This window comes from Thunnus maccoyii, chromosome 23, assembly GCF_910596095.1.
Source record: "Thunnus maccoyii chromosome 23, fThuMac1.1, whole genome shotgun sequence".
NCBI lineage: Eukaryota > Metazoa > Chordata > Actinopteri > Scombriformes > Scombridae > Thunnus > Thunnus maccoyii.
Genome location: NC_056555.1, coordinates 8,188,944 through 8,210,169, shown reverse-complemented (window position 1 = coordinate 8,210,169; position 21,226 = coordinate 8,188,944). Strand labels below are relative to the sequence as shown.

At 44.7% G+C, this 21,226-nt stretch overlaps 1 protein-coding gene and 1 long non-coding RNA gene across 2 annotated transcripts in view; one reads left to right on the top strand and one right to left on the bottom strand.

The window, feature by feature from the left end:
• The window catches only part of LOC121890466, a 150,082-nt gene that overhangs the window by 72,914 nt on the left and 55,942 nt on the right, over positions 1–21,226 (top strand). The gene's annotated exons all lie outside the window — the stretch shown is intronic.
• Positions 1–21,226, bottom strand: part of sox5 (SRY-box transcription factor 5) — a 92,904-nt gene that overhangs the window by 32,574 nt on the left and 39,104 nt on the right. The window contains exons 4-6 of the mRNA XM_042402740.1: positions 12,470–12,556; positions 6,996–7,168; positions 5,144–5,212 (exon numbers count right to left, since the gene is read on the bottom strand). Coding sequence (XP_042258674.1) covers positions 5,144–5,212; positions 6,996–7,168; positions 12,470–12,556 — 329 coding nt within the window. The remainder of the gene's footprint in view (positions 1–5,143; positions 5,213–6,995; positions 7,169–12,469; positions 12,557–21,226) is intronic.

The window sequence follows — 21,226 nt, the reverse complement described above, 5'->3', positions numbered from 1 at the left end:
AGAGAACAGAATGAACAAGAGAGAGAGAAAGAGTGAGAGGAAGAGAGACGGAGAGGGGAGCAAGAGTTGGATAATTGGCAGCGAGTCGAGGCTGCGTTCACCACGCGCCAGGCGGCACAGCTTGAACTTAAAGCGCCGCTGCGGCATAATGAAGATGTGGCCGCTAATTAACATATGGGGTGCGAAACAGGTTGGTTGGCACGCAGTGCGCTAAAAACTCCAAGGTAAAGTTATTATTGGGGAGTAATTAGCTCTATGAAGTTAATGCGCCGAACAATAGCTGCCAGCGCCGCACAATATGGCTCGCATCTGAGCGCGCGAAAAAATAGCCCCCGCTAAAGTGCGAGTCCCACAGCTAAAATCTGTTGGCGACCATATGCTCCGGCAATTAATGCAAGACCTGGATGACCTATTGCTGAAGAGGGGATGTGCGAGCGATAGAACCAATAATTAATTTGGAGAGAGAGAGAGAGACACATAGAAAGAGGGAGAGATAGCTGCCTTTTAATATTAGTCCATTAACTTTCTATGGACAAGGGCTATTAGAGGCCAGCCTGCTGTGAATGTAGGGGCACGGGCTCGTGTGGCAGCGGCACACAAACACAGGTACGTCTGTGTGTGTGTGTGTGTGTGTGTGTGTGTGGATACTAGGGAGAAAGCATGTGAGGAAGGGTGGGTCTCAGTGGGAATGGCTGGTTGGTTGTGGTCCAGTTCATGAGTGCATGTGTGTCTGTGTGTATGTGTATGTGCGTGCGCATAAACACATACAGTGTGTAAGGAAAACACAAATTACACTGGTTGCGGTGTAATGGGAGTGATTAAACAATTACACAGGCAATTGGGTTAGCCGCTCCTATGCACAGAGTACAGAGGTGTGTGTGTGTGTTAGTGTGTGTGTGTGCGCGCATGTATGTGGTATACTGTAAATGTGTGAAAATGAATGAAAAGCATGCTTTCTAGTGTTTTTACTTTTGTTTCCCCTTCAGAGTGAGCAGCATCTGATGCGGATAGAGACCGAGCTTGTGACCGCATCAGGTATTACACTTGGAGGGGTGTGTGTGTGTGTGTGTGTGTGTATGTGTGTCTATGTGATTGAGTTACCAATGTGGGTTAGCCTTAATAGAGAGCTTGTTAGCTGCTGTCGCCGGCGCGTCTGGCCTCTCTTAAACCAGTCAAAGCATCAGGTGGCTTTACTCATTTTCTGATTCTTTCTCACTTTCTCTTCTTCTGTGTCTGCTTCGCCGTCTCCCACCTATAGCAACGCTGGTGCTTGATGAGATGAAAGACAGCACACAGAGGTAGAGGTGGAGGAGTTGACACACACTTGACAGCGTGTGTGTGTGTGTGTGTGTGTGTGTGTGTGTTTTGGTTGAGTGAGTTTTGATTCATTAGGCAGGACACACTCGTGTCCCCTCTGTTCCAATATACATTGTGTATGTGTGTGAGTCTTGCTTCTATTCTATGAAAATGTGTGCACGTTCTCAAGGTAAGCCCTGAGCCGCTCGGCAGGTGAGCTCCTTTCATCCCTGTCGCGCTTCCCCGCACAGCAGCAACAGTCGTCCCCGGCAACACCGGGGGGAGCCTCAGAGACAAGTCGTTTAATTAGAATGAGAGAAGACGAGAGGGAAAGCAAAGGCAAGTTTGAGGAAATGTGCTCACCCCTTCGAGCTTAACAAGAAGGCCCCTAGCAGGGGGTAGAGAAGCGTGTGTGTGTGTGTGTGTTTTGTGTGTCTGCATGTCTTTATGTGCACACATGTTCTTGTTTTGTAATTCTTGTGAGAGTAAGTTCTGTTCTACCCTGAGATTGAACACTTTTTGGCAAAGTTAGGGTCACTTTTCCTGATCCTTACTTAACCTGGGGGACAAATTTAGGGTTTCAGGTTTAAGATTATGAGTAGTTGTGGTTAATGTTAAGGATAATTTAAGGTCAGGACTTGGATTTTAGGGTTAAGATTGGAGGTTTATAGTTTAAGGTTAAGGTTAGTTTAAGGTCAGGATGTGGATTTTAGTGTTAAGCCAAGGTTAGGGTGGATAAAAAAACAGTAAAACAATGTAAATGTGTGTGTCTGTCAAAATAAATGGATCATAATTGATGCTAATTCATGGATAATTCCAGGTAGAATCAATTAGTCAGAGCAAGAAAGTAGCCAATCACTGATTTCTGAACACTAATGAGTGTTAACACAATGAAAGCGTGCGTCCGCGTGTAAGTATACTGTAAGTCATTAGCGTGTGTTGCTGTTATGCCTGCCTCTTTAAATGAACCGTCGGCTCACACCACGTTCGGCGAGTGCCGTTGGCCTACATAGTGGACGCTAACACGCATATTGCTAGCTTGATTTGGGTTTCAGGGTGAGAGGGAAAAAAAAAAAAAGAAGAAAAAGGAAACCGGACGAGAGGACAATAAATAATTTGTCCTCCTTTCATGAGGGATGTGTGTCACTCTCCTCTCTTTTTCATGAGCTTGATTATTCGTTTCATTTCATCACCTCTTCCAAGTGGACGGTTGAAAGCATTCTTCACAGGCCTTTGGGGGTTTGGGCCTAACAAAGCCAAGGACGCAGACACACACACACACGCACACACACACACACACACACACGAACACGAAGGGGACAGCTGAACTCAGCCTCGTTAGGGGGAAATGCAATCACAAGGGGCTTATCATACAGACACAAAACACACACACGGACACACACACCCCAACATACTGAACCTGGTGCCCTCTCTCTGGCAGGCCATTGTATTGTGGGATTGTGCGGACAATCTCTTCATGAATGATTAAGCAGTGTATTTCTCGACCAAGTCTTTGATGATGAGTGTGTGTTTGATCATCAGGCAGAGTGTGCAGCGCTCTCTGTGACTGCTCTGCGATACGTGCGCGCGTGAGGGAGCGAAGGCGTATATTTCGTATGTTTGTCCGTGTTTGTGCATACTTTGATGTGTATACATGTATGTGTGTGTGTGTGTTTTGCTCTCCTGCGATGAGCCCCTGTTGATTGTGTCCCTCTCTTAACGAGGCTGCCTACAGCTGCCCCTGCTTGTGAGAAACTATTGTTGGTCCCGTTCAATGGAGAGACGCTTGTTTGGGAAAAGGTTGCAAAGTCATGGGAAAAGAGAGCTTTGTCTCGGCGGGGTCGTGAGGGAGTGAATCATGAGCGGACGTGTTTATAGCTTAACACACACAGCTGCGGTGAACGCACACGCACATACACATGGATGAAGAAGAACGGACGCTCGAGAACACACAGAGAAATCCTCAGAAACAAACATGTGCTCTCTCTCTCTTTTTTTTTTTTTGTGTCAAAAGAGACAAAACGCGAACAATTCAGAATTTAACTTGCACAAAGCAAATAAACACAGCTGCTTTACACAAAATCTTGGACACACATAGACACACGTCCCACACACATGCTATCACAAGGTCTCTTATCACACAAACTGTGTATGGCTAAACTCTCGGGGGAAAGGGAATGTGTGTGTGTGTGTGTGTGTGTGTGTGTGTGTTCCTTCTTGGACAGGGTGTCTCTTTATGATACAAAGCCTGGCTTTCTAAGCTCAAAATTCAGTGTCATCTGCCTTTACAAAGGCCTGGGCTTTTCGTTCCAAGCCACCTGGACCAATATAAAGACTCCAGTGTAGCACCCAAAAGGACAATACTTCCATTTTTAAGTGTTTCATATATATACCCACCAATTTACTCTTGAGAGTAAGACACAGATTCACATTCAAAAGCTCTTTTTAGTTGATTTACTTTGCAATATTTCATGTTTTTTATTTTACTTTATAGGCTATTTAAGGTTATTTATAAGGCCATTCTTGGTCTGCTTGCATCTTACTTCAGATTTACATCCTTCAGAAAAGTATGGGAAGTTATTGTCTTCGCTCTCAGGACTTCTTCCTACTATTTGTCCCTAAAGTTTGTACTGAACTGGGGAAAAAGGGCGTTTAATTATGATGCTACCTCTGCTTTGAATCAGCTGCTAAACTACCTGAATCTTCAGGAGTTGGTCTCACTGGATGCATTTAAAGTAATTCTAAATGACTTGCAGACAGGCACATCTGGCTGTTGATGACTTGCAACGAATACTGATGAATGTTTATTTTTTAAAATATTCTATGATTCTGTAATTTATTCTTACTTTTCATTGTAAATTGTTATATGTTTTTTATGTCTGCAACCCTGTTGATTGTGCCTGTCTGCTTGTCTTGGCCAGGTCGCTCTTGTAAGAGATTTTTCATCTCAATGAGACTTTTCCTGATTAAACAAAGGTTAAATAAATAAAACATCCCACACCATTAGATTTGCTCAACGTCATCATAACAAAGAGGCTCCTAACAAAGAGTCAGTTGAGTTTGCATTTCCTGTGAAGGCGGTAATTCTGGAGAAGTCAGCTTACACAAATTTCACTTTCCAGTGTTGTAAAATCTTTCCTCATAATAGCATGTGCAGTGGTTTTGCATCCGAAAAGCATTTAAAATCATGGATCCGTTACTCAAAGTGGAATTCCTTGATAGCATATCAGTGTGTTACTGGTACACCCCACCGACGTAGCCCGTTGCATATTTTTAGGGGATGTGATGAGATGTTTTTTTGCCTGTGAGATGAAGTTTAAATAAAAGATTAACCAATTTCAGCTTTTTTGTTCTAAGCTTCTTCCCGAGCCAGTCTACAGCACTGCTCTATCTGTGGAAACAACTTCACAATCACTCAGACACAATGGAATAAACATCAGCGAAGCCTCCTACATGGACAGTTTGGCGAACAGACTTTGATTTTTAAAATAAAATAAAGGTTTAAAACACACATACTGCCACCAGCCAGCACACTGCTTCTGATTTCTCCAAGCAGACTGACCACTTTTATGTGATTGCATATGTTGTGTGTGTGTGTGTGTGTGTGAGAGAGAGAGAGGGGGAGGAGGGGCTTTTATAAGACAACGCTGATTCAGCCTCCAAATGCTGATGGCTGAGCAAAGAAAATCTGCAACAATCACAATCATAAAAATTGCCTTTTGTGGGGCCTTGCAGACACACACACACATACACACACATACACACAATGAAAGATGCATAAACTCACATACATACACACACATATCATCAACACGTGGATGGACACACACACACGAAACGGCCTCACCTGGATTTGCTGCTGCAGGAGGTTGATTTTGTGTTGCTGCTGCAGGAGCTGCTGCTGTTGCCGGGCAATCTGAGGACACAACACACAACATGTTATTAGAATATATATATATATATATATATATGTATACAGTGTGTGTGCGTGTGTGTGCAGCGTGTGTGCAGGGCCTGTGGGAGACGCGACACAGCTGCAGGTCTCTGAGGCCCCAGTTGCACGACAGAGGGTCGATGCCCTGGTATGAAATATTAAAGACCTCATCTCATCTGGGCTCAGCTCACAGCCAATTGGACAACACTGTCACACCGACACACTTACTGACATGTAAACAAGTCTTACTGACATGTGAAAATAGTGCATTTAGAGGATTATCTGTCATGTTGCTTTTTCTGTCAATTAGCAAAATTAAATATTGTAGAACTAGAACTTGTCTGAATGAAGTCTTCATGTGTTTTTTTCTTCCACTTTCTCTTTGACTGAAGGATCACCGACAGGTTGAAATAATTATGTGAACTTTTGGGTTTATAAAATTCTTTCAACCTGTTTATCAAGTCAAAATTGAGGCAGGTTTTTTCTTCAATAGACTTCAATAGACTTGACATGCTGTTAACCTAAAAAAAACATTTTCATTTTAGTCATTTCCAAGTTCTTTAATGATTTCTTATTTAAAATCTAATCTATTACTCATCATCAATTCATCACATCTTGCAATGATTACTTTAGTTGCTTGTAATGTCACTGTACTCACATTTCAAGCTTACACTTTTTGCTTTCATTTTTCATTGTTCTGCATGAAAGCATCAGCTACATGCCTAAAATGTAATTAACTTCTCAACAGAAACTCTCCAGTGGCTCATAGAGTAGAGCAGAAACACTGATGTGTGCGGAATCCACGTACAGACAGACTCAGTCCGTGTGCACTGGTGAGAGATGCAGCCAACAGCACTGTAAGGCATTGTGTTTGTCACAGGTGATTTGTCCTTACAGCTGTGTTTCTCTGTGTGTGTGTGTGTGTGTGTGTGAGTACCTCATTCTCTTTGTAAACCCAAGCTTACCAGAAGCTAAAAAGCACAACAAATAGGGAAACCCTTCTCTATGCAAATACCTGGCAGACTCTCGCCTGGGAGCTTGGTGTGTGTGTGTGTGTCTGAGCTACATCCGCTCCAACACTACATACCCTCACCTCATTCCTGTGCAGTGTCCCTGTGTTCAAGCTGCCAAAGGCGCATGTCTCTGGCTGTGTGAATACTATATGAGATGTATGTGTGTGTGTGTGTGTTTATGTATGTGAGAGAGCGAAGGGGGGGTGGAAGAGAGAAAGATCCTGCGTGATTTGTTGCTTCGACCACACCTTCTGTTTTAAACTTTAGATGATGACCATTTGTGATTTTTAGTTGTGTTTGTGCATTTGTGTGTCTGCACAATGACATACCACTGTGTGTGTGTGTGTGTGTGTGTGTACCTATAGCTTGAAATTCCACATCAATCATCGTCCAATCATGTGCTTTTTGTTTACTGTTTACTGGTCAGACACGACATATGTGCAGGATATTTTCTTGGTGGCATTACTGCAGGGGATTATATTTATTTTTTAAAAAAAGAAAAAAAATCAACCTATGAAGTTTATATTTTGGAATATGGTGGATTATCTAAAGAATAAAGACATTCATGGATTTGAGCATATCATTAAAAAGCACTGATCTGATTTCAAATAAGTACCAAACACTGCAGGTCATTTTTCTCATGACTAAATGACCTGCGACCGTAAGATGGATCGGGACTTCTTGTAGCATAGCCATAGTACAGAGCATTTCCAAATGAAGCCCTTGACATGCAGCGTGCTCCCGTACTGTACCTGGTCCTGCTGCTGCTTGGCCAGCTCCATCTGCTGCCTCTGCTTCTCCATCTGCGAGGCAGCCAGCTTCTTCTGCTCCTCGTGGGCCGCCAGGAGCTGCTCCCTCAGGCTGCTCAACTGGCCAATCATGCCCATAAGCTGGCGCTCTTTCTCCGCCAGGCTGTCTGGGGTACCTAGGGCAAGAGAGGGGGGAAGGGGGGGGGGTCAAAGGTGAGACGGTAGCTGCTTTGAAGAAGAGTGCAAGACTCGGCTGAGGTTACGCTATGAAACTGCTTTCCTCATTTGAAAGGAGAGTTCCAGGTTTTTTTTTAAAGATGTCTGCTTATAGTACACTCAGAAAGTCTGATTTTGCAAAGAGAAACTGTGAAGCAGTTGAAAGTTGTTGCAGTTGAAAACATTTTTTCTACAGTTAATATTAAATTGATGCTCAAGCAGAATATGTTTCAGCTGCAGGAACATCACAATGTACAGCAAACTGCAAACAGGGTTTCACTAGAAAAGATGCATTCTGAAAGGTAAAGATGTGAATGTACATAAAATAAGAAGCAGACGAGGTTGGAAATAGTACAAAATGTGAAGCTGGGATGTCATGCCGTGTTCTTCTTCCTTGTGAAATTTTCATGGCTATCCGGAGGCCAGAAAGGATGGTGGGGGTGAGGTTAGAGGTCAGAGGCATGAGGCAGAGGAATGGAGATGCAAGGAACAACAAAGCCATGTATAGCTATCCATGGCTTGTTGGTCAACCTAATATATGACTGGTTAGGGGCTTTGGACGATAGGAGGGGTCATGTCAACGGAAGGTGCACTTTTGGCAAGTGGATATGTGTGCTGCAGAGTTGTAAAACCAGATGTTGACTCAGTTTCCTGGGCACACAAAGCCAGGAGTGATTACTCAGACCACATCCATCACTGCCTTTATTGCCTCATTGAAATAAAAAAAAATAAAAAAATCTGGCAGTGGAAACATTTGTAAACAGGCAAAATGTGGTGGCAAAACAAATGCCAGACTCATATGTTTAACGAACAAAATAAATCTCCAGCCAGGTTTGAAAATGTACATTTCTCACTTAAACCTAAAGTAAAATCCAAATTTATTTGACTGGCACTGATTTACGGGTAAATTTGAGGATTGGTCTGAAGCTATCAAGCTTTATTTAGAGCAAATGTGTGTGTGTGAGAGAGTGTGTATGTGTGTGTGTGAGAGAGTGTGTGTTTGTGTGGAGGGGGGGTGAAAAAGAGTGGAAAAAAGAGAGAAAGAGAGTGTGTCTGGTCTGTGTTTACCCTGCAGTCAGCCAACCTCCTGCTCACATTTAGCATGGCCTGACCCTTGACCTCTCCGATCTTGACATACCAGCTCCATTACACACACACACACACACACACACACACACCACTCACACACACGTACACAATTACACATACACAAACACACTTCCACACAAGGCCTAAATCATTCAACAGGATGTAGTTAGAGAGAGGCACACTGAGGCACAATCAGTATGAGTGTGTGTGCTCATGTCTGGCCATATGTACCAATGTTTGCCTACATGCCTTTGTTGTGTGTGTGCGCGTGTGTGTGTGTGTGTGGAATACTACAATCCCCCATTGTTCTTCAGCTGCTACCTTTAACAGGGCCACATTCCTGCGCCAGTCAAACCAGATGAGGAAGAAAGAAGGAAAGAAAGAGAGGGAAACTAGAAGGAAAGAGGAACACAAGAGGGGTGAAAAGGGGGGAGCGAGAAGAAGGAGAGAAGGAGGAATGGAGGGAGTAAAGGCAAAGAGAGGAGCCACGGCTCCTGACCTGCCCTTTGACCGTTCGGGAAGGTGAGAGCCATCCATTTGTCCTCCCTGTTGGTAGCCGCCGCCTCATGCACACCCCCCGCCCCCTCCCCTCCCCTCTCCACCCACCCGGCTTCCACTGCCCACCGACACCCCCACCCCCGCCTCCCTCACTTCCCCCCGCACTCCATCCATCCGCCAACAATGAACAATAAAGGCAACTGTCGGGAGCACTGGCCGCTGGAAAAATAAACACGCCGCTGTCCTAACTCACAGACCCACCTTTGTAGAGCCAGAAAGAGAGAAACATGTGTGTGTGTGTGTGTGTGTGTGTGTGTGTGTGTGTGTGTGTGTGTGTGTGTGTGTGTGTGTGTGTGTGTGCGTGCGTGTGTGTGTGTGTGTGTGTGCGTGCGTGCGTGCGTGTATATAGCCAAAGCTTGACCAAGACAAGAAAGAGCCTTGTGTTAAAAACGTTGGCCTGTTCAAATGGGGGTGAAGGGGTGGGGAGGAAGGGGGCAAAGGGGTGAAGTGAGAGGGGAGAAAAAAAGGGCAGGGGGGTTGTAAAGGTGAAACGATGGATCAAAGGAGTCTTTCTTTGAGGGGTTTCCTTGTTGGGGTTAACCCTCCCCCCCACCCCACTTACTCGCACACACATCCACGCACATGCACAAATGCAAACACAGTAAAATCTGGTACTTTTGTGCCAAACTGTGTGTACGTGTGCGCTGAGGTGGAAGAACATTCCTTTAACCAGCAGTCTGGATAGTTAGGTGTGCGAAAAACGAAGACAACCGGGCTATTCTTTTTTTTTTTTTTTTTTTGCACAAGCTGTTCTCAATCCCCCCCCCCACCCACCCACCCCCCTCAGCTGTGGATCTTTTATCAGTAAACCAGAGCTTTTGCAGGCGGAGAAGAATCCAAGAACACAACACGCTTCCTAACTGAGACGAGATTTAGAAACTCTCCTACGTGGACGCGAGCTGCCCTGTATCTCCCCTCTCTTTCCTTCCCGTCTAGAAGGCTTTCAGAATTTCTGCGGTGACCCCATAAATCAGCTCGCGTCGGCTTGTTTCCTCAGCTGCTGCGAGGCAGGCAGGTGGATCGATAACTGGTTTCCTCCATCGGTTTACACACATTCCTCCTTAGGCAGATTGTTACGGACTCTGCTTACCTACAAACCCGCCGAACCAACACCGACTCCCTCTTTCCGGCGCGTGCACCCGCGCACGGCGTAATTAACCAATTTGTAACAATGTAATACTTGTCACCGTGTTTGCCGCGCTAATTAATGCCCCTGGCTGCATTGATAACTCCCCCCTGGTAAGGAGGGAGGAGTAGGGAAGAGATGGCCTAGGAGGGAAGAGGGGAGGTAGGGAGAGGAGGAGAAAGGATAAGACACTGACATAAGATGTGGGAGAGAAAAGGAGGAGAGAAAAGAGGGAGAAGGAAAGATATGATAGAAGAAGGGAAATGACAGAAGAAAGAGGAGACAAGGGTGCAAGAGGGGTAGATGGGAAAAGTGAAGACTTTTTAGAAAGTCTAAGAAGTATATTTATATGCATTCATGTGAACAATAACTGAGAGGAGAACAGATTGGAGGAAGAGTTTCAGTGACCTGATGTGTCTGTCGTATATTTCTGATCACCACAGAACTTTATTTCAAATTATAGTCAAAATTTCCAGATGAGAGACCAGATGTGTTCAGCAGTGATGCAAAGATATCTACTGTATATAACTGTATTTCTATTTGATGGGATGTTTAACCCATAAAAACCATGGTCACGTCTGCTTCGAGTACTGTATGTCCATCAGCACCTCACATGGCTTTTAATAATCATACTGTATATGTGAAACTGTCGTAGCGTGTGAAGAAGTGTGAGAGGCAATTTAAAGGGAAACCAAGAGTTTGAGAGATTAATCTTCCCGGTCACTCTTCACTTTCTATTGCATGATGTTAATGACACTATACAGTGGGGATATTTATTCTAGTGCTATGAGTTGTATGTGTGTGTGTGTGTGTGTGTGTGTGTGTGTGTGTGTGAGAGAGAGAGTGTGTGTGTTTTGCTATGTGAACCACATGGGGCCTTTTACCAATGTCGCTTCTCAATAAGACCGACAGAGCAGGAGGCGGTGGCTCAAAATCACTTTGTTCCCCACAAAAAGCTCTTCAATGGAATTCGATGGGGGAAAAAAAAAAAGTCAAGGGATGCACTGACAAATGAGAACAGCACACACACACACACACACACACACACACACACTCGCTGTGAACGCAAATTGGTGTACAGACACTTGACTTTCCATATATTTCTTGCTTTTTTTTCATAATCATAGGCACACACTCACACTCACAGACACACACTGTTATGTAAGCACCGTCTAAGACACACACACACACACACACTCAAAAAAAGATTGCACACACTCAACTTACACGGGCACACATGCACTTCCGCTGCACACATACACATACAAATGCACTCATACATACTCCTGATATTGCTCCCCAGCTGTTGGTGTGTGGTGCGCCAAGCGGGACGCCCCTACACAGAAATGTCAGCGCGGCGGGGAGCTGGGAAAAGGGGGTTTGATCAATGGAGCCCCCCTCTCGACGGCCACGCCGCTCCGCAAGGCTCTTTGATTACATATTGCTTTGCTTCCTAATGAAGCTCAATTACTGGAGGAGAACGGCGACTTTGCCCTGGAGTTACAGGGAATAATAGCCAGTCTCTTCCACCTCTCTCTGTTTCTCTCACATCTTTTTCTCTCATTTTCTCTTTCTCTCTGGCTGATTCTTGCTCTCGCATATTATTCACATCGCAGTTCTCTTATTCCCTTTTTGTTTTCTGCCTCCAGCCCCTCCGTCATCCTGCTCTGTCTGTCTCGCTCGCGGATGTTAAGAAGGGTTGGTGTGGATAAAATGGGTGATTAACCACCGAGATTAACACAAAGCTGGTAGACTAGCAGGGATGTCATTGACTTTTTGACATGTTGGTCAAACATGAGACGAAGCGGCCGGCTCGGATCGGTTCAGGGCAGCTCAGTTCATTTGAGTCGAGTTTGGTCAATTTCAGTTTATTACGGTTCAATTTCACCCTTTGAACCATATGTTGTTTTTTCAAGTTTTTAAAACACTAAATATCTGTTTATGTATGAATGGCTATGGTGTGTCAGTACTCCAGGGACATAAGAACTATGTAGATGGTATTCTTAGCTTTACTAATGACAAAAAGTCTGCTGAAAATAGCACATTTTCATGGATTTTTACCACTCCTGTTGTTTTCTTTCTCTTATATCCGTTTGGGATGTTAATGTGGTGAGTTTTTGCCAGCAGGGTTCCCATCATGCTTTGAATGATGTTAACAGGAAGCAAAATGTTGCCATGGAGAGTTAGCTGTGAGCTACACGCCGTTTTTTCAACCTATATTTCTTTACATTTTGTCAAATCTGCACCATGAAAACTCATACTTGCAGTTTGTTTGTACTGTAACCTTGTATATAGATGATAATCACCTGGATTACTTTTGATACTGAAGAAAATATGTAAATTTCAGGATTGTGAGGTTAGATCTGAAGAGGATTTCTGAGTTTAATCTCAGTGGTCATCAGAGATGTGCGAATTTTGCATCAATCAGGTTCAAAGGGTTCATTGAATTCCTCAGCTCGGTCCAGCTCATTATTTAGTCGTACCATACCTTTAATTTCTCCGATGTGCCCTGAGCCCATGGCCAAAAGTTTATCCTTCCAGTCCTTTGACAACAGCCTCTCAATGCTGGGGGCCTCTGTTTAAGGGAGGAGGGGGGAGCAGAGGAGAGAGAGAGAGAGAGAGGGATTCAGTTGGCTGGCCAACATGACAATAAAGCTCATTTAAAGTCCATTTGCTGTAATAAAGGCAGCGGCAGCTCAGCCTAATGGCCGCATCAGCAGGAGAGAGAGGGAGAGAGAGAAAGGTGGAAAGAGAGAAGCTGATAATCGAAAGAGAGGAAATCTGAAGAACAAAAACAAGTGAGCAAAAGGGAGAGAGTGAGAGAGCCAACGCAAGATAAAGAGAGAGACAAGTGGAGAAGAGAGGGAGAGAAAGAGAGAGGCTTTTTCCCTCTCACCTGCTGCTAGAGAATCATTAGCCCTGTGGGCCCTGAGACAAAGAGGGCCTTAATGCACCCGCCACAATGGACACATTATCAGCTAGCGCTTTGTTTTCAACACACACTCCACAGACCCTTACGCACACAAACACACACATGCGCGCACACACCCGCAGAATCACTAATTACAGTCCTAACTACGGCCTGCACTCACACACGGGTGTTCGCGCACACACACGGTGGCGGAAATGGAAAATGTCACACAAGAGAGCATGCACATGCAGAGATTGAATCCTAAAAGTGTGTACATATATGTACTGAAAGACACACACACACACACGCATGTACACACACAGACCTCAACGCAGTCACCCCAGACTGTTATCAACATGGACAAAGAGAAACAGGGGAAATGATCAGACAAAGGAAGACTGAAAGTGTGAAGCAGAAGAGAGAGAGAGAGAGAGGGGAGAGAGAGAGAGTATTTTATTTACCAGGAGCCATCTGCACTTGGGATGCGAAGCCTTGCTAAGGAAAGAGGTTTTACACTTTGAGTGGGGAGATTAACCCTATCAGCCAACGCAAACACACACACACTTGAATGCACAAACACCCGCAAAACACAGCTACATGTGTGCACAACACATACACTTGAATGCACTCGTGTATATAACTGTACACACTGACGCATACGCACTGGCAACTGCTGACGGCAGGCGGAAAGTTTGTTTGTCCCCGGATTATTTTTTTTTCCATAAACTAGAATGACAAGACTGATTTAAGGAAGAAAAAAAAAAGTCTTAATCTCAGTGGTATGAGACAGCTTGCATGCACAAACAAACACACACACACACACACACAACACACACACACTAATGCTTTCCACAGAGGGAGAGAGAGAGAGGGATGTCCGGTGTGTTGAGTTGAACAGCTTATCACTGAACGCGCACACTTACACACACACAAACACACACACACACCAGCCGTACTCAACAACAAATCAAAGCACTTTTATCCATCATCCAAACACAAAAAGCAGCGCTTTGCTTAAACTTCTTTCTTTCCTCTTCATCCCCCTTTTTTTCCTGTCTGTGATGGAGTGAATGTGGGGAGGATGAGGATGAGAAACCACCTGGAGATTTTCAGGATTTAAAATGACACACACACACACACACTCACATGATCACACACAAACAAGAGAGTTGAGACATACAAGCTCTGCTCAGACACACACACCCACAAGCATTGCAGCATGTCCCACATACTGTACCTCAGCTTTTGTGTGTGTGTGTGTGTGTGTGTGTGTGTGTGTGTGTGTGTGTTTGAGGGCTGCAGCCTCCCTAGAGGCCTGAATCAGGTCCTTTCCTCTGACTTTAAGACTAGAGCACTCACGCTCTGCTGATTATAACAGGCACACATTCACACACGCACACACACACACACACAGGCAGCGGAAGCTCATTGCTGAACTTCAAGCCATTCCACCTCTCACTCTTTCTATTTCTCATCCCTCACTCTCGCCTTTTCAAATCCATCCAGCGTCCTTGGACTCTGACTGGTCTGTCCTTGCGTTTTTCCGCGCTGCCACTCAGCCAGTTAGTCAGCAACCGAGTTTCAGCGCCGTGTCCCTGATGTGCCCTAGCGCGCTCTGTGAGAAGCCGCCGTAGCCTTCGGGGAATAGGTTAGCGGACTATCACCAGAGGGGATGAAGGTAGGGCAAGAGATAGACAGAGAATCCGTTGTAAGAGGAGGGAGGAGGGAAAGAAAAACATGCGTAGAAAGGAAGAAAGAGTAGAAGAAAGAGTGTGCTCCTGTGTTTTTTTCCCAGCCCGTGACAGCTGTCTCACCATCACCCCAACAGGTGCTATTAGCCCCTGGCGCTCCCTCTCTCCCCCTCTTTCTCTCCGTCTCTCACTCTCATCTCTCCCTCCAGCCCCCTCTCCCTCAACAATGACAGAGGCTTTTAAGCCAAAGAGCTTTGACAAGTGAGAGGGAACAACAAATGGCAGTGTCGCCTGTTCTCTTTCCATTGCACTCCCTCTCTGTCTCCATCTCCTAGTTATTATTTTTATTTATTAACAGGGCTGCAGCCATTGTCCCCAGTGACAGGCCGGGGCCACTTTAACTATTAATAAAAGCCAAGAGGCTCTTTCATTGTGCAGCGGATGGCAAAATGGGAGGAAATGGGCAAGGGGGAGTGGAGAGGAAGAGAAGAGAAGAGAAGCTTTTTGAGATATTGATTGATGTGGCGAACACTATGAGAAATGAACCCACACTGTCACCCGTGATAAACTACAAACACACACACTATACAGAAACGGAGGGCACCGACGTACATACACAAACAGTTAAAAGGTCTGCGTGGACATCCTGAAACCATGACCTCACAAAAACACCCTACCGGCTCCCTTGCATTAGTTTCTCATCATGGTTGTATGGGCATTAGAAAAACTCCCAATGTCAGAGTGCATTTCCTTGTTTTCATCTTTGCATCTTTATATAGAGTATGAAATATGGCCGCCATTACCTGAAACCGCACAACAATAACAATATGCCCGATGCAAATGAGTTCTTGAAAAGGCTCTTTCCACTCCTGTCACATTTGAGGATTTATTTGTTGCAGGCCAGCAGATGGAAATGCACCTGATTCGCATTTTATGTTCTGCGATATTTCAAGAGTTTTCAAAAAAAATGTGCTTGACAGTTGGATGGAAACATAGCAAGCATCCACTACTACTAATTATGGCCAAAAATCATATAATAAAGGAGGACAGCACAACACTTTCCATGAAAATCAAGAAGAGAAGCTACTCCCTGTTCTTCTGACGTATGGGATGCTGAGTGTGTGTGTGCGTGTGTGTGTGCATGTGTGCGTTTCGTGAGGTAAGCGGGTGGAGTTTGGTGCCCACGCAGGGGTGTGGGCCGCATATTTGAAGGGTGGGGTTTTGGCAACCGAAGGCAGGGGGAGGATACCCGACTCCCCCATTACAGAAACGAAGGGGTGAGAGAAATCAGCAGAAAACGGGGAGAGGGGAAGTATTCGGCTGCACAGGGTCGTAAAAGTGGGCTAACGTGTGTGTGTGTGTGTTTTTTTGTTACCTCATTGTAACCTTTTCCGGTATAAACACTGACCTCGTTGGGATCAGTAGTCCTCATGGGGACCAAAGCCTGATCCTAATGAGGCAAAACGTCATTTCTGAGGTCTTGGTTAAGGTTACGGTTAGGGATTGGCTTAGGCTGTCCACAATGAATGGAAGTCAATGCGATGCATTAACAAGGAGAGCTGAGCAAACGTGTGTGTGTGTGTGTTTGTGTGTGTGTACATGAAATCCCTTAAAATAGAGTTTTTCCCCTTCTTTTCCCCTTAAGCTTTAAGGTTGGAAAAGTCATCTTAATTTATATTGTCTGACAGTAGATTCTGTTTCAGCTTGTTTCAGCTCTTCATTGAAGCTATTAACACTAAGTGAAATATTAAAACCCAGAGTTCTAATTGTCTTATGCATAATTTCTTACACATTTTCTCAAATTCACATTTTGTATCTTTGAAAGCTTTGGGACGTAGCCCTCCGATGGGTCAGAGAGGTGGTTTTAAAAACCGTCCTCTCTTGTTTTGACTGTCTGGTTTTGACCGAACGCTGTTGTATTTTCATGTGAAGGCGCATTAATTCATTTCAGGGTGACGTTGTGATTCCGATCCCGCACGGCTGAGAGGGATTCTGGGAAAAGCAGAGGGGGGAAAACGCTGACAATAACTCTGGAATCGTCGGCTATTATTTTGGCTCATTGGCTCAAACGGAGTCAAGCTGCTGCCCTGCAGCCGAGCCAAAACAATTCCGTCCACCTGCCGAGAGAGGGAGAGAGACAGAGAGAGAAACAGTGTGTGTGTGTGTGTGTGTGTGTGTGTGTTAGTGCAAGCCCCCATCCGGCTTTTGGATCCACAGTGAGCTTTTGGTTCAGAAGCTGCTGGAGAGAGAGAGAGAGAGAAAGATGGGAGGAGACTCAACCTCAGTCCAGCTCGCTCTGACCAGCCTCACAAACAATACCATCTCTCTCTCTCTCTCTCTCTCACTCACTTTCTATTTTTCACTCAGATGTTTTGCCCTGAGTCACCACAAGCGGCCAGCTCTATTTTTCCTATTATCTCATATTTGTGAAGCCTGGAGACCTTTAGAGGAAAAGGGAGGGAGGGATGGAGGAGGTGGAGGGGGAGAGAGAGGGGGGGGGGGTATGTGGAAAGAGAGAGAGAGAGAGAGAGAGAGAGGAGGAAAAGAGAGAGAGAGAGAGAGGGGAGGAAAGAAGAGAGAGAGAGTGAGAAAGAGAGCCCGGGCCCTCGGGTGCACAACAAAGAGGCCTCTGTGCCAGCGCCAGGCCCAGCCGGGCTCAGAGGAGGGTGGAGGATGAAGGAGGAGAGCGAAGGCGAAAAGGAGGAGGAGGAGGTGGAGGAGGGCCCACAGGAAAGGGCCCTGGCTTGGGACCCGTGGCCGGCCCTTATATCCCGAAAAAACAGGCTCCACATTGACTTGGGCCTTGGCAGCCATGGGGAGGCTCCAGCAACTCCCTCCCACCACCTCCTCCTCCTCCATTCTCCTCCCTCCCTCCCTCCCAAACTGAGCAGGGGTCAGCATTGAATAAGCAATTATACAAGCACTGGTGGAGTTTGTCTAAGACTGCCACCCTGAACACTGAAGTATTGAGATGGAAGGAAAGAGAAACAGAGAAAGCACCGAGCAGAGATGTGTGGCGTCTTCTGTGGCGAAAAACACATTTGCTGGCGGCCATGACAGAGACAGAAAGAGTATGTTTACATGTGATCCAAAGATTAGATTATAACCAGATTAAGGCAAGACCTAAATCTTTTCGACTGTCATGTAAACACCTTAACCAGGTTAACTTAACTGAATTAAAGTCAAAATCAGAGCAAGCATAACTGACCTGGATTACTCATCACTCTTTGAATTATGTGCCTTAATGGTTTTCATCATAAAAAGTCAGTTTTGCTTCTCTTAATGTTTTATTACCCATCCTCCCTGACATTAACTCAACTATCAAACACATAATGTATAGGAATGCAGAGAAAATTGGGTTATTCGGATGATCCTAAATGCTCTGATGATCTTTGATCTTAATCTGGGTTACACAGCGTAACAGAAAGACAAATTGTTGCCCGAGTGAGGCTGCAAACACACCTGCACATAGACTCATGCTTATATAGGAGTAGTTTACTCAAGATAGCTCTAAGCTGTGCTAAACTATTCTATATAAATGAGCTGTCTTGACATTTCACCTGAAATAGCAACATTTTAATGAATATTTAGAGTAGTTTAAAATGAACAAAGTGTTTTATTTAAGAAAAAAAGAGGGGAAATGCTTTACTATTTATATAATAGGAGGTAACTTAAGTCTTCGAGGAGTAAAATTTTACAACTTTAACAGACTGGATCGTCTACATTATGGAGATGTTCAAAAAAGACTTCCCGAAAAGCAGAATTTTTGAATACGACTCCTCACTTATTTACACCCTCTTGATACTGCAGCTTTTGCTTTTCAGTCTGGCTATTCCCCCTTCACACTGACAGAGCCAACATACTCCATTACGAAATGATGATGTTGATATTTTGATGATCAATTCATGTCTGGTTGAGCTGGGCCATGTGTCTGGACACATTTTCATCGATTCCTTCTAAAGACGGTCCAATCATTCCAAAGCGAAGAGGGCCGTGCCAAGATTACGGGCAGTCTCTTGTCAAAAAAAAAAAAAAAAAAAAAAAAAAAAAGGCAGGGGCACTATAGAGTGGCTTGAGAGAGGAGACAGAGATAGAGAGGGAGATGTATCAAAAAGCTTTTTGTCCAAGCCCACCTCGCACCACCACCTCCGCAAGGTTAGCCGCTAAAAGTACCAATTACTGGCTTGTTGTTGGGGAGAACAGCGCTTGGCAACAGTTGCCGCGGTGGCCGGGCCTCTGTGTAAACACTAAAATCCCTCTCCTCCTCCTCCTCCTCATCCTCCTCCTTACTTTCTAGCCCCCTCCCAGTGTTCCCTGTCTCCCACTGAAGCAGAGGATCGCGGTGAGCAACAGAAAGAGTGTGTGTGTGTGTGTGTGTGTGTGTAAGACTCTCAGTCCCTGGTCGGTCTCAACGTCCACAGCGACTTCTCATTCAGAAGCTGCTCCAACTTTAGTTAATAATAAACACGCAGACCACTAGGCAGGCTAGGGGGACACCAGCATGCCTCACACACTCACACAGAGTGAATCAAACTGAAAGTATTTGGCAGACACTCACACACTCCTCAGCATCATGACATCGACTTCTGAGAGATATGAGACTGTTATTCACCTTGCAATTAAGTTAAGTTTTTGGGTGAAGCGACAAGGGACATATGGTCCTCCCCTAAAGTGCTGTGACAATCACAGACGTGTCTTTAAACACATTTCGGGGCGACACACCTGTTAACTGAAAACCGCACAAACACACACACACACAAACAATATCGGTTGCCAAAACACCTAAAGACTAACTGTGGAGAGGGTTTTATTTTTGTCTGCTTAAAGTTAGATGTAGTTTTAGGGGAAAAAAAAGCTTTAAAGAAAAGGACACATTTGTTTTTTTTTCTCTCTCTCATGTAAATGTGTTGCAAGTGTGCTGCAAGAATATGAAAAAAGAGGGATTTTAACTAACAGAAAACAACAGATGTAATGGGATCTTTTTTTTTTTTTCACTCTAATATTAGGTACTTGGGATTGTATGGATGCATAGCAACATGTTTCCATTAAATGTGATGTTCTAAGAATAGGCCACTGCACATAAAGCGAAAATTTACAAGGGTGTCAGTCAACAATTTAATAAATTGAAAATCCATTTATCTGAATACAGAGTTCTGCCCTTCACTCCACTGCCTTTCCCTAACAGATGGTGTTGTGGGTGCTTATGTCCAATTTGATTTGAACCAAACCCTCAGCCAATTTTTACACTGGCATGAAATCTCAGCGAGCCAGATCCACACACTGGCAGTCAGAAATAGCAGCGGAGAGGGCGCGACATTGTGAAAGAACGATGAAGGGCAAAATCTGGAGCGACATTCGAGAAAGTCGCAGAAAAACTTTCCTTGTTGTTTCATTTTTCTTATGTGTGTGTGTGTGTGTGTGTGTATGTTGTGTGTGTGTGTGTTTTTTTTCCCTCCCCTCCTCTGCATGTTGTTTTTGTGCCGAGCTGGAGAAATTAGCGATGCTATCTTAATGCTGTGTTTTTGCGGGAGAGAGAGAATGTTCCTTTCACACACACAGACACACACACACACACACACACACCATTTTCCCAATTGCCTCTGTGACCTCCATTATCATTAAATGGTCTTTGATAGCATCTAGACATTTGAATCCACTGCGGACTAATTCAGCTCGGCCCCTGATACCCGCTGCCACTGCACCTTATTAGGGACAAGCTATGGGACTGAACACAGATCCCATTTTCATTTTACTGCCTCATACTTTACAGGCTGAAGAGCCCAAGTGTCAACTGTGGTACTGATAACCACCAAATACTGCCTGCTAATTGCCTGGTTAACAAACAGAGCCTCATGAGAGACTTTTGAATAGATAATAGAGGTTCACATGCAACAATGGCTCATTCTGTATTTACAACTCAATGTATTCACTGAGGATCTGCTGAAAAGCTGCTCTGACAAGTGTATTGTATCCTATTGCTGCTGTCAGGTGAAAACCTTGTATCTTCCGGATCTAAACTTTTCAAAAAGACAGAAAATGCTTTTTTTTTTCTAGCAGTTTCTAGCTGAGAGACGATGTATTTTTTTGCATGATCTAATATGTTTTGAGACTGTTTTACAGGCCGTAGAGGTCAAAGAGTTGACTTAACCAATAGAGATTCATGATGTAATCTATCAAGTAATCCATGAAAATCCTTAAAATTAGTTGCTTACAGTCAGATCCCGCTGTCATTTACGAACTGTTGAAACCTTTAGTTTCATGGAAAAATCTGATGTATATCACATTGACCTGTGAATCAACCAATCAGATAAGCCCCCCCCGCTAAAAAAGAATCACAAAAAATAAAAGGTGCAAATTCTGCTTGCTCACCCCGGTGTCAGGGTGAGGAGAGGGTTAAATAGTCGGGGCCGGCACTCTTTTAATGCACGCACATCTCTCCCTGTCAAAAGCATCCTGTTAAAGTAGGCCAAGGCATGTGTATTGGTGTGTGTGTGTGTGTGTGTGTGTGTGTGTGTGAGTGTGTCGTACACAGTGGCTCAGGCTGCTGTAATGGAAAATGACACTTGCAATCTGTCTCGTGGCAATAACCCCTCTTCAGCGCTCTTGTCTCCACTCCACACACGCACGCACGCACACACACACA